This window comes from Molothrus aeneus, chromosome 1 (genome assembly GCF_037042795.1).
Source record: "Molothrus aeneus isolate 106 chromosome 1, BPBGC_Maene_1.0, whole genome shotgun sequence".
NCBI classification, from domain to species: domain Eukaryota; kingdom Metazoa; phylum Chordata; class Aves; order Passeriformes; family Icteridae; genus Molothrus; species Molothrus aeneus.
This window is the reverse complement of record NC_089646.1, coordinates 58,921,855-58,935,842: the sequence shown is the minus strand read 5'-3', so window position 1 is coordinate 58,935,842 and position 13,988 is coordinate 58,921,855. Positions and strand designations below refer to the sequence as shown.

At 36.4% G+C, this 13,988-nt stretch overlaps 1 protein-coding gene across 3 annotated transcripts in view; it reads right to left on the bottom strand.

Annotated features, from left to right (window-relative positions):
- Window positions 1-13,988, bottom strand: part of RECK (reversion inducing cysteine rich protein with kazal motifs) — a 46,023-nt gene that overhangs the window by 17,229 nt on the left and 14,806 nt on the right. The window contains exons 6-12 of one of the 3 annotated variants that reach the window (XM_066557765.1): window positions 13,170-13,217; window positions 12,093-12,142; window positions 10,426-10,495; window positions 3,638-3,671; window positions 2,610-2,807; window positions 1,928-2,195; window positions 291-470 (exon numbers count right to left, since the gene is read on the bottom strand). In XM_066557765.1, the coding sequence (XP_066413862.1) occupies window positions 291-470; window positions 1,928-2,195; window positions 2,610-2,807; window positions 3,638-3,671; window positions 10,426-10,495; window positions 12,093-12,142; window positions 13,170-13,217 (848 nt within the window). The remainder of the gene's footprint in view (window positions 1-290; window positions 471-1,927; window positions 2,196-2,609; window positions 2,808-3,637; window positions 3,672-10,425; window positions 10,496-12,092; window positions 12,143-13,169; window positions 13,218-13,988) is intronic. The other 2 variants (XM_066557745.1, XM_066557756.1) reach the window with 2 other exon arrangements.

Sequence of the window (13,988 nt, the reverse complement as noted above, 5' to 3'; positions counted from 1 at the left end):
CTTACTTGTCTATGCAGTAAGGCAGAGGAATACACAGAGGTAATACACTGTGACATTTTACAAGTTCACGGGTTAACTTTTATTCTTGTAAGTTTTGTTACAGGTGTTACTAAATACATTTCCAAAAGTTCATTCTAAAGAAAAACTATTTATTTTCAAATAAACTAAAACCATATTTGCAGAAAGAAAGCTACATATAATCTCAAAATAAGTCTTAAAAACATTTCATTTTATTTTTGAAATCAAAGCATAGGAATTCCTTTATAAAACATTCAGTGTCTCTCTCCTACCTGTTATTAAAATTAGTGCAGTAAGTAAGATTTCTACAGCCCAGCTGACAAGGTTCTCGTACATCTGCTAAACAGGTCAACATGGAAACTTCAACTGCATTATACTCACAAAAGCGATCAAATTCTTGCCAGCTCTGTGAATTGCCCCAGCTCGTGCTATAAAGTTTAGTGCAGAGCTCTCTGAAAACAAAAAACAAATAGAGATGAAGAAAATAAAATTAAAAGAACAACATCCATTCAGATATAGCCCATCACTTCTTTGCCCCATCACTCTGCCTCTGCTCACCGCAAAGGATTGTGCTAGAGCCCACAAAGTCTCCAAGGGCACCCAAATGTAGAGCTCAAAGCAAGTAACCCATTTTGCTCAAGCATGTCAGCACATCTTTAAGCTAGTAAGACTGAAAGACTTCAGGATATAGAACTGCAACATCAAAAAAAAAAAGTAACAACTTGAAACCTGAACTTACAACTTTGAGATGAAAACTAACCCTGCTGATTTTACTTTGGTAATAAATCCAAGTTAACATCACAATAAACAACTTCTAATTCCATCCTTCAGCTTCAAATCACACTTTCTCCTCCTACAGAAATGACTGTCAAGCAAAATACATTCCTTCTTTTGCCCTGATGTTTGAAACAAGGATACTGTTTGCTGCTTTCATTTGAGATGTTTCCTGGTCTCAGCAATACCCAGCTCTCATTGTTCATGGCAATGTCCTACAAACTAAAAAAGTTTCCATCCCAAGATACGGAACTTCACTGTATTATTAGATCTCATGCCTATCGAAAATTTGATAGAAAGATCCATTTTATAACTCATTGTCAAAGCAAGGAACTAAAAGATACTTTATTAACTATCCTATACTACAATGTTCTAAGAAATAATGTAACTTCAGGCCTCTACTACTAAACCTGTTAAAGATCCTGCTGCATTCATGAGATGTTGTTACTGGAAACTTTGATATAAAAGGAAGTAACAGCTCAAAAATGTTTGCCGCTTATTCAGACACACTGATGCATTTAAAATGCAATCACCATCTATTTTTAAAGTGGACATAAAACCACTCTAGACTAGAAATGCCTCAATAATTTGCAAGCATGCAACAATTTGCTGAAAACCTTTGTTTTTCTAAATGTCAGAATAGTTAGTTCCCTTATTTAATTACTAAATTACCTAAGTTATTTTTCACCGACAAAAACCAGAAGAGCATCTAGAAAGGAATACTGCCAAGGTTTTAACATGAAGCAAGCAGGCACTTGAGAGTTTGTGGAGCTGATTGTCCTTTTGTCTCTCTTTAGCATCTCATTAAGACCTCTTAACCGGAGGCTGCAATGTTGGCTATTATGACCACAAGTATGGTACAAGTTTCATTAACTTACTGTGTCTGCTATAATAAGCTAGTGCCAAATGTAAGAAAAGGTTGATTCCTCTTATAAAACAGTATGTTTTGAGATACAAAGTATTGGACAGAATACATTACTCAACAGATTACCATCTGGTAACCTGAACCTTCATTTTTTCTAAGAATTCCAGAACTTCCTATTTGATGTACACAGCAAGATTCAGGCAAAGGCCAGAAACAAGACAAACTCCTAAGCACTTTCACAATTGGAAATGAGGTTAGAGAGATACTGACCTACATGTGGAAGTATTTGCTTTAGAACAGCAATGGAGCTTAGCTCCATCGAGGCCAGTTGAAGGTGGGGGGTGCACAGTGACTCCGGGGTGAACAGATCTTGAACTCTCAAGAAAACATTGCCAAAGTGGGTCCTGAGGGAGAGGCATGGTTTTACAGCCCTCTATAAGTCCATCAACAATTTCAAGCTCTGTTTTCATTGACATTAGAATTCTTTTACAAGCAGTCTGACACGCATAGTCTTCTGCTCTATCACAGCAATACAAACCTGTTGACAAAATAGTTAACAGTCAAGCACAAAACAACATTAAAGATGGACAACATAACAGCCCTGAGAAATAAAAGTGCTGTAAGGTACCTTCTCCTCCTCCAAAAAATCTCAAATAACATTGCTTCTCCTAAATAGAATCAACTCTGAAAAAAAACCCCAAAGACAATATGTAAAAATGAAAAGTAAATAAAAATTATTAATGCACCTCACCAAAAATTATCATAATATAAATTCATATAATGATTGCACCTAAACCCAAAAGTTATCATCATATAAATTCATACAATGATAGTAAAACAATTCATACAATAGACTTCTACAATAACGCATTTTATATAAAATGTACAAGAAGTACATTTTCAGTATCTTCTATAACTTTCTTTCAGTAAAGAAGGATTTCCTTGTACTTACTGTCTGTAGGGTTTCTCATTGGATACGACTGTGTGTAGTTATTCACGCAGTGTATAAGCTGAGGGCTGATAGATGCACAGTAATTTTCAACTGCTTTAATTTGGGACGGACCAGGAGAGGAGTCTGTCCGAAAAATTGCTTGGCAATATTCCCGGCAGTTCGTGTGGTGACCTGCGTAACTGCAACAGACTGACCCCACTGGGGAGGCAAACAGACAAACAACAGAAAATCTATGGGTTCCTATGCAGGGAAATGAAGAGATGAGCAAGTTTGACACACAAGGATGCTCAAGGAAATGAAAGGAAAAAAAAAGAACAAATTCTATGCTCTATTGAAAAATCTTTGTCTACAGAATGACTGGAAATATCTGTAACTAGCCAAACTACATTTGTTTGTCTGGCAGGAGAAAAAAGTCAGTATTAAAGCTGCCTTGAACTCAAGCTCAAGACATGAGCAAGCCAGCTGAATCCCATTTTCAGCTGTTTTGTTCTTATTTTAGGTAACCAGACATGTCCAATAATTGAATTATCAGAGAAATGCTACTAATAACAAACAAATATGACAGTAGTATAATTCAACAAACCCAGACAGATGGTACTGGTGATTCACCCATTTTTGCTATTTTGTTAAATACGTATAGTAGTCCTTGACAACAGCTTCTACTGGAATTAATTCTGAGACACTGATTTCATTTTATATAAACAGATATCAGGCAACAAAACGCATGGTTCTTCAACATTTCAACAATGCATTTAATTTTGCTACTTAGCGAACATCAAATGAACAAGTGGGAGAAAAAGATGACAGAAAAGATAAATACAGATACACAAATTAAAAACAGATATTAATTATACAAATAGCCAAATCCCTTTATTACTTGAGTAAGACAATTTACTTGTGGCTTTTGCTTATATGGGTCTGAAATTCACATGCTTGTGTAAATGTTCACCTACATAATCTCTTGTAGTTTAGGGAAAAAATGAATAATACAAAAGAAAAACAAAATAAACTATTCATTATATACTTACTTTCATTTCTGTTAATACAACTAAAGAGAGCATTCTGAAATCAAAACAAAAGCAGTGTTACAAGACAGAAAACTTCAAAATATATTTAAGTAGCCAATCATTTGTTATAATGAGCTACTAAACCTTTGGTATTATTTGCTTCAATTAGATTACATTAAAACAAAACCACTATACAAACAGTGAAATCAGGAAATTTAGAGATCAAGGGTCACCAAAGTTCTGTGTGTACTCATAATAAAACAGAGAAATATTGAAGCAAACAAGTAAATTGGAACACTTTCCTGGACTAACTTAGGAGCAGGGTAAACTGCTATAATAGGATGTCCCAAAATGTTGGAATTTTTTTTTAAGGACAATAATTTTAAAGATTCTTTGTAGAAAAAAAAAAATCTGCGCAGATGGATGCATGCAAATCGTAAGTCTCAACAAAATAACTCCATGACAATGTACCTTAAAAGCTACAGCATGCAACCAACTCTCTCGAACTGCAGCTGAAAGGCACAGCTGGGGGATGTACAGCTCAAATGTCAGAAGAAGGGAAACACACACATCCTGCTTTGTTTCAGAGGCCTCTAATCTTCAGACCAGTCATGGAATGGTTTGGGTTGGAAGGAACCTTAAAGCTCATCTAGTCACAACCCCCTGCCATGAGCAGGGACATTTTCCACTAGACCAGGCTGCTCTGAGCCCCATCCAGCCTGGCCTTGAGCACTTCCAGGGATGGGGCATCCACAGCTTCTCTGGGCAACCTGTGCCACTGCCTCACCACCCTCATCATAAAAAAAAAATCTTATTCTTTGTATCTAGTTTGAAATTACCCTCTTTTAGTTTACAATGACTAACCCTTGCCCTATCACCACAAGCCCTGCCAAAAAGTTTATTTCCAAGTTTCTTGTAGGCCTGCTTTGGGCACCAGGAAGTGCTATAAGGTCTCCCAGGATCCTTTTATTCTCCAGACTGAACAACCCCAGCTCTCTCAGCCTGTCTTCATAGGAGACATCTTCCATCTCTCTTTGTGGCTCTCCTCTGGACTCATTCCAACAAGTCCACACCTTTCCCATGCTGAAGAAATAGCCCTGGATGTAGCACTCCAGGTGGGTCTCACCAGAGCAGAGTAGAGGGGCAGAATCCCCTCCCTCATGACTACTGAACTCTTACCAAAAAACCCCCAGTCTTCCCCACACTGAACAATCACATTTCCCATTAAAAAAATTAGGTGCTGGATATAAGCTGTCTGGAACTCTATGAAAAGATGAAGTCCTGAGGTTGAAATGCCAAAATGCAGTTGCTTGTTATCAAAGACTAAAATTATATGATTGTGAGAAAAGAGAAATTTGAATTTAGAAATATCTAACCTCTACAATTGCCAGAACACCAGATTATAAAATCTGATCAAATACTTGATCAATATAGTGAGAAAATATAATCCCCATCTTAATAAAATTCCTGATCTCCATTTCCCCCTATCCCTATAATTAAACAAATTTGTATTTCACACAGAAGAGAGTATCTAGAGAAGAAAACAGAAACACCATCAGACTGATCCCAAATCATGTGGGATTAAAGTCTTGCTTCAAAACAGGAAAGCACCAGATGTGCTACTACCTCTAAGACAAGGAAGAGAGCTCAAAATGCAGACCTAGATCAAGCCCAGTAGTTCACCATTCTTCATCTATCTTAGTTACTATTCATTGCATTGCAGAGAAGTGGGTATCCAAATAATCCTGGGGCTATTTTTGTGCAGATCTGTACTGCTGCAAACAGACGAAAATACAAACATGTCGGGAATAAACTTGATTATTTTATTTTTCCTTTTGACTTAGATATTGTTTAGTGCATAGGAATTTGGTTTTCATTCGTATTTTCTACTTGCTTTCTTCTGCACACAAGATCTTAAACAGGACAGTCGCAATACTGTAATGAGCAGCATCAAATTCCTTCTATTAGCACTCAGAAATTAATTTAAACCTTGGGTAAGCCATGGCAGATGTGTCAACAAAAGGCCCTAAGAGAATAAACACGTCTAACTTGAAAGTGTAAGTTATTTTTCCACAAACAGCAACTATTTATAATTCTGGTGATCATAAATAAAGCACAGATCTATTGGTACACCTCACACAAAAATTGAAAAATCTGCCTTACATAAAACAAAGCCCTAGATTTCATAAAGTAGCAATTCAGACATTTTTTTTTCTATGCCAAAAACATCCCCTACAGTATTTTAGATCTTTTCTCCCAAAAGCATGGATACTGCATTATTTCTCTCAGATTACAATGAATCTGCAGCAACATTCTTCATCCCAGCAGCACGTTTTCATCTGATTAACTTTAGATGTTTCCTTCTTTCCTACAGACAAACCAAATCTTGTTACACATCCATCTGTGCAACACAGATGAGGGACAAGAGAATTAATGGAGAAAGAACACAGAGGTGGGGTCACCATCCTACATCTGTAAACAGCAGATTTAAACTGCTGCCTAAACACTAATGCCATTTTTGTAGCACCATATATCCTTCACTGTGGATGCCAGGCAAAGGCTACCAGAAAAGCCCTTTTTTGATGTGGCCACCCAGTTTCCTTGGGACCTGCCACATACAACAACACTCTGCCCCTAAACTGACTCTCTTCAGAAGCTGCTGAAATTTGACTTCTCCAGAGCCACCCTGCATGGAGCACTGGAAGGTGGCATATCACTGGCCAGGGATCTATGCACAAATCACAAACAGGAGGGGACTGCTAAGGAACGCATCTCGAGCTGTTGTATTTTCCAGCATCAGTCTCATTACATGGTTATGACAATGGGAAGTTGCCAGCAGCTCACATCCCAGACAGCAGACAACTTAATGTTACAACTTACTTTAAAAGTTTTTTGACCAATAACACAAAGCAAAAGCATATTGACAGTAGTTCTATCCAACCACTATAAGCACATGTACCTTCGGTTAAAACAGTGCTTGCTTATTTTGAATAAAAGACCCGCTTGTAAGCCTTAAGATACAATGCATAGAGCTCCATTATTAAGCTTAGAACTTCCTAATATCTTGCTAGATATACTTTGCTGTAGCTTAGGGAGTTATTCTAGACAAGCATTAATAGACAGACCATTGTTCTATTTGTCCTTACTTTTCTACTTCTTATATAATTTTTCTGCTGACAAATCTTATGGCTACTGCTTTGCTCTAATTGCAGTTCTGCTGTCTCTGAGGCCTGCCTTTTGCAGCTTTCCCAAAATCCTCTGATTTTATGGATTCCCACAGCAGCACACAAACCAGCCAGGCAGAATGAACACTGTAACTTTATTATTTAAGGCACTGGGACAGCACAGGCTCCTGGAAAGTCTAAAGTCTGTCTGCCATGTTTATACCGAATACTTCACCATACTGTTAGCACAAACAATACTTAAAATCATACTCTAATGCTGCAATAAACTCAGATAAAAATTGTCATGTCATTTAGAAGTTGAATGATACAAAAAAGTGATTCTAAAGCAGTTAATGAATAATAGTCTCACTTGCCCTGCTCAGAGGCCACAAAAGAAAGGAGAATGTTGAGAAGATTACGATATTTACTAATATTCCTCCTCTAAAGGGCTCAAATTGAGACAAAATTATCTTCTCACAGTGATTTCACAAACCAATTTTATACATGCAGGTAATCCTAACGTAATAATAAATCTTCTTTCTGTATTTTGAAAATACATTTCCACAGACTGCTGAATCACTGTAATAATCCTCACATTTCTGTTAAGAGGAAGTGGTCTGGCTTCCCTTTTCCACCTTGTCCCTGTTCCCAGCTGTATAGTCTTGTGTATGCCCTAACACCACCACCTTGTCATGACCTGATCTTTCTCACTAATCCCTATGAAAACTCATTTTTCTCATCCCCTAGGATTTAAGTCAGTGATATCAACAGATATGATACTATGTTAGAACACAACAGAAGAAGCATTTTTTAGATATCATCTTTTAGAAGAACCTGCCAGAGGCAGAGTAAGGCAAGGAAGGGGAGGGAATGTGTGTGGAAAAATGGCAGCTGAGTAAGGCAGGGGAAGAAATTCAGCTGCACTAAGTTGTTACAGCAATTCACCATATTTCACAAAATTGTGTCTGTAGCCACCACTAGAATGCTAGTTAAGGGTGCTGACTTTGTTTTTTGGGTAGGTCTGCATAATGTTCAGTTTATATGTACGTATATACCCCTCAAACATGTGAGGGGTATAGCTACATAGATATGAGATAATCTTAAAAAAATTTTCAAAATTAGTGTCTAATCATGTGTTCATAAATAAAGTTGTTAAGAGCATTAGACAGTCAGTCTGATTTGAATTACTAACTGCAACTTCTTTTCAGAATACAAGGTTCATATCCATCTCTACTTAATTAGCACTCATATCAAAGATAACCAGCTTTTCTACCCACTCAAGGTTTCTTTGGAATCTTTGAGTGAACTGGCAATGAAGAAAGACACAGAAAATAAAGCAAAAGGTAAAAGACAGATATAGGTAAGGAAAAACAAAACCAAACCAGCCAATCAACACAGAAACCAAAAGAGAAGAAAAGTATGTTCTCTTTTAAGGAATGACTAAATCATCAGGATTTGGGAAAATGATGGTACAAAGGCAATACTGTGTACACACACAGTCTGATACTCCATTTTTAACTTGTGTTGAATACTAAATTAAGCGAACAAAGATGGCAATATCAAAATTTCTAAACCACAAACACAATGATTTGTTTTACTTGTGCACAAGTCCCATCTTTCAGACCTCTTTTTTTTAAAGCCAGGTGTTTCCAAGCCTGGTGATTAAAGCCAGTGAGACTACAAGCAGAAGGAGTGGAAAGTGGCAGGCAGACACCAGCACCACAACCACGTACACCTTCAAGTAAAGGCTCTCAAAGATTTCTTTTTGGTGTTATGGAAATTGGAAAAGGTGTTGAGGTTTATGCAGCAGAGAACATTTTTCAGTCTTCCCCACCAGACCCCCCCTGAAGGAAGATTTTAGCCAGTACTGCAGGACCTAACTGGTTTCGCTCTTTTTGGAGCTCATCAGCTGCAGGTAACGGCTCAAAACCCCAAAATGCACACACCCCAACACAAACAGAGCAGAACATTTTGCTGAAGGAAGAAGTCCTCTGCATTGTGAGGCATGCTTTCACATTATAAGCACATTCTTTCTAAATGGCTGCCTCTTGTGTCTTCAATGAAAAGCAACAGTGAAGCTGTTGTTTCACAACAGAAATTAGGACTATTTTGCAAAAAACCCACCAAAAAAGTATTTTCCTCCCTAAAAATTATTATGGGATCTATATTCTACTAACTTTGGCAGAAAAATAACTTCAGTACTATTGTCCTGGGCAACCTAGCCATGACAAATATTTGAATCTAGATCTTACCCAGTTAAGGCCATCTTAATTTCTAAGTATTACCTACAGTTAACAAATACAATAGTACAATGCTTAACTCTGTGCAGTTAAGCACAGAAAAGAAAACCCTCTTGATCTCTCCCTGACTTCATTTAATCTTGCAGTTTATTGAGAGAAGATAAAAGTCGGAAGGTAACCACATACTAAGGTTTAGTGGAATCAGCTGAAGTGTCAAATGATGGTGAACATCTGTTAAAAACTTTAAAAACTTGCAGTAATAACAAGTAAGGTCAAGATTTTCCTCTATTATGTAAACCAGTTAAGACTTGAAAACACTTGTACAGTGAGGTAGTATAAAATTTACTGGAACTCAAATTTTGGCAAGATCATTGAGTGTTCTATCAACCTTCTTTGAACAGCAGAGAATAGAGACAAAAAGCACCAGCAGATGAGAATAACATCATCTACGATGTATAGTGTATGGTCAGAGTTCACCCTGAATTCATTAAGCTGTACTTCCAGAGGCCACACACAGTCCTGTGCCTTAAGAGTTCATTAAAACTGTTTAGGAACCTTTAGCTAAACAATGTCCTAAACAGTCCCTTGAGTTATTATCTGTTGTCTCGGAGTAATCCACACAAACAATTAGATAAGAGCTAAAAACTGATGACTGCATTTTTCAGCAGGGGTAATTAGTAGTCAGCATTCACTAAAATCTCAACAAAAAGCAGGATCATATGACCCTAGAAGGAAAAAACAAGTCAATAAATACTTTGCTGAATCCCCACTACAGCACTTGAAGCTGCAGGCACTGCATTTTAAGTTTCTGTGTTTAAAAGTTGCCAAGTGAGATTAGGCTAAAGTGCTCAAATCTGTGATAGCAAAACTACCTTTAAACCATCCAGGAACACCAAGTGTTCACTACTGTGCATCAAAAGTAGTTTTAAGAGCATAGGCTAAATAAGTGGTGACATTTTCAGTTGCATTTCAACTGCTTGGGAGATGTTAATAGGGCTCAGCTGCAGTAAAGCTCTCACAGTGCCAATTAACTAGAGAAGTTTATATGTCTTATTTGGAATACATGAAGTAAAAACTGGAGTTCTTAATATTCAGAGAGGTGATCTCACAATATGCAGTGCACAGACTCAAGAGCTGCAATCTAATGGAAACTTCAGTGCTACTCCTTCCATGCACAGAAGAAAGAAAAGGGATCTTAAACACAGTAATAAAGCCTTTACAGATTATTTTAAGATTTATGAACTGTTTTAGGCTGCTCCACCAAGCATGTGGTCTCCCATGTGGTCTTTTAAAAAATGAACCCTCACTTTACACAAAAGTTTTAAAAATTCAAAAATCAGAAAATCCTACATACAATCCATACCATCTCCACTTCTTTCTTCTTTTTCCTTTGACTATTACCTACCTTCTTTTTAGAGGAAGATGAACAGGATAGCAGAAAGCTGGAAGAAGTAGTGAAAGATAAAAGAACTGAGGTGCACAGAACTAGAGGAAAAATGAAGACGACAAAAGGAGTATCTGAGAAGCAGAAGATGGAAAAAATGACTATTAGAATAAAACCTTCAGAAGAAGGCAAATAAAATACCTTTTGGTAACACTCAAAAATACTGGGCAAGTTGTGCAAAATTTATTCATTTCTGTATGTAGTGCTACTTGAAAATAAAAATTGTTACAGGACATGCCATCTTCAAAGAACTGATAAAAAATTAATACCTTATTCCAACAAAATACTTTTCTAAAATGTGTAAAATCTCCACATTAAAATAAACATAAATATTTACAGTAAAAGTAATGCAGAAATATATGATCAGCAGAAAAAGCATCTTTGATTAATCTTGTGAAAGGCTGGCACATCAGTGCTGAAGTGATTCTGCTACTGCATGACCTGAGTCTCCACTTAGTGACACCTTCTGCATGGTTTGGCTTTTTTCACTGCTCTGAACCCTCTGCCCTACCCCTGAAGATTTACCTCCTTCTTCACCCTCATTAACTTAGTGGAAGGCTGAAGGGTAAGTCACAAAATTGCCTCCCTAATCTCAAAAGATTACAGAAGTTTACTATGCACAGTTCAGACTATTCCAAGCAGCTTGTGAAAATTCTCTGGGAAATCCTTATGTGGGTAAGCTAAGTAAGTTAAGAAGACTGGTAAGCTATGAGAGTGTTTACAAAATAAGGAATTATATTTTACATCCTTAATTCATATAGTTTTTACTTTTACATCATGTACTTTATTAAATGCCACAGCAACAGACCTGAGAGCTGATTACCAAGCACTGTGATCCATACTGCAAACTACTTTTCTAATTGGATCCTCATTTTTACCAAAGTATGAATTCTTAAATGCAAAACCAAACACAGTATGTATGACATGGTATTTATGTGATTCACGTGCTATTTGTGACCTCATGTCACCTCTTTCAGTTTGAAGCAGCCATTCCTTCCCCAGTTCAGTGGTTCCCCAGCCAACTCCACAGAATGCAAAGTACAGTACAGGACACAGAAGCTACTCACACACTACAGAGGGAGCAGGACTCATACACCAGAGCAGCAAGAAGAGTGTTTTTTTTTTTTTTTAAGAGAAATAATGACAGGGTGTGGGAAACTGCAGGTTCCCTCCAAAAGTTGTATTTGGAATCTTCAATCTTAGGCATAACTTCCTCAAATTTAATTCAACCAATGAGCCTCTCAAGATTATTTTAAGTATTATTTTCCATGAGCACCTGTAAGCCTGTATACATATGAAAAATCATTGTCATACAAAATTCTATCATAACTAAAGATCTAGCACATCAGATACTTAATTTCTGTCCCTGACACTATTTGAATCTACTACACCTAGTCCTCATTAAAAAAGTTCTTTCCATCTTCCCTAATCAGAAGACTGATACCTTCTACTATGATTTTTCTCCCTCTCCTTCTCTTTTAGTCTTGCACAGATAGCAAGAATTAAGGTTTTCTGTACAATAACAGCAAGATCACTCCTAATTAAGAGTGAGAAGCCCAGTTTTCAAAATTCCAGATAAAAACTGGAAAAGTAGATAAGATGACTATGACCATAAAGTCATTCTTTATTCTCTTACCTTTCCTCTCCCGTTCTCCTTCAACCCATACTGGCCAACCTCCTACAGCAATGCAGAAATCCAGAAAAAAAGAAGGAAACAGACCAGCATAATAGAGGAGAAGCTTGCAGATGTTGACAGTATAGCATATTATAGCATGAAAGGAGACAGAACTAGTTAAAATGAAAATGCATTTTTAAGAGAACAAGCTTTCAACCCATACTAACTTCCACAGTAAAGAGTCTAGGAATATACTCAGTAGATTGTTTAGGTAAAAGACAAATGGGAAAATAAATTTCAAAAAAGTAATTCATTACTTCCTGGAAAAAAACCAGGAAAACTGCTCCATTTCTGCCCAAATCAAAAGAATGGAAAATTGTCTGATATCCCAAACTGTTGATTATGAGCAGAACTGATGCAGGACTACCTAACTTAGGGCTGAAGGAAATTAGATGAAAATGGGTGGGAGGAATCTGGCTTTTAATTAAGATGAGTATCAAAAGAAAAGCAATCCTTGCAGAATAGCACTTCCACACACTGTGTGAAAAAGAATATAGGTAAAGGCAGATTTCTGAAGATATCCTGATGATTAATTTTATGAGCAGAACAGTAAAAATAACTGCAAGCATCAGCAGTTTCACTGCTGTTACAAAAAATTATATACTTGAAATTATTTATATTCAGATTGGATACTTAAGGCTGTTCTTGAGTTTATTTCATTAGGTCACTTTTAAGCTGACTCTCACTGTCAAAGCTGAAAGGTTTCTGACTGATTGAATGATCATAACGAATGCTGACTTTGATCAAAACTCCTCTGAAATAAATTTTTTGGGACTCCAATTTGATAGTTGCAACTTTTTCATTTAAATTAAGGTATATGCAAGACTAAAAAATTTTTACAGATTGTGATTATACTTTTGTAAAAACTGTAGTGAGATAATTTTCATTCATACGAAAATGAGCACATTCAGAAACACAGCTCTAAAAAGACTGAACTTTCCCTCTTCTACAGGATGTTTTTACAGGACTTATAAAATGATTTATATAAAAGTTGATGTTTTTTCAGATATATTCAGACACAAAAACATACCTCATATTCCTTCCTGCAGACCTTTAAAACATCATTTTTTGCAGAAGCCTGAAAGACAGATAATTTTCTCTATTTGTAGTAGAAAATGATAAAATCATGTTACAAAATAAAGACTGTTCTACTTTTAAATTAACTGCAATAACAATGGATTAATGATCTATTAAAATGTTCCTTTAAGAACCTAAAGAATACATGTAAAGCTTTAAGAAAAAACAGCAGACACCATGACTTGTTAATATGGCATTAAATGAAAACCCAAACCCTCATATTTCTGCACCAAGTTAGCTGAAAGCACACAAAGCAACTTAGGTTTTGTGAAAGGTTTGCCAGATTGCAGAATACAGGAAGCATTTAAGAAATGGAAGAGCTTGAGCATAAAGATCTCCCCATTTTCCCTATTGATTTATCACTTGCATGTCACTTTCAACTCTACTCTCTCATGTATGTTCATTTCTATGGTTCCTATTGTCAAACTGAGTAGCAGAAATTCTCCCTGCAAACTACAGATCCCTTTGTTCTATACAAAATCTTGTGCTCCTTTTTCATATGACAGATATTGCAAAATATAATAACTACTAACATGTTACTTCCCAATCCAGTAATTTAAAACACTTGGGTAAAGTCTGTCCTTGGACCTATTATATCACCACCTTCAAAATGACTCCAAAATCCCCTCAAGTTTCAAGGATCAAAATTAAAATCCAAATATTTATCATTATCCCTAATATTTGGCAAGTATTTAGATTTTAGTATAAATAAAATCTGGCTCTATTAACACCAAAAAGCCCCCTTTTCTTCCATATAAACAAAAACCTCTTT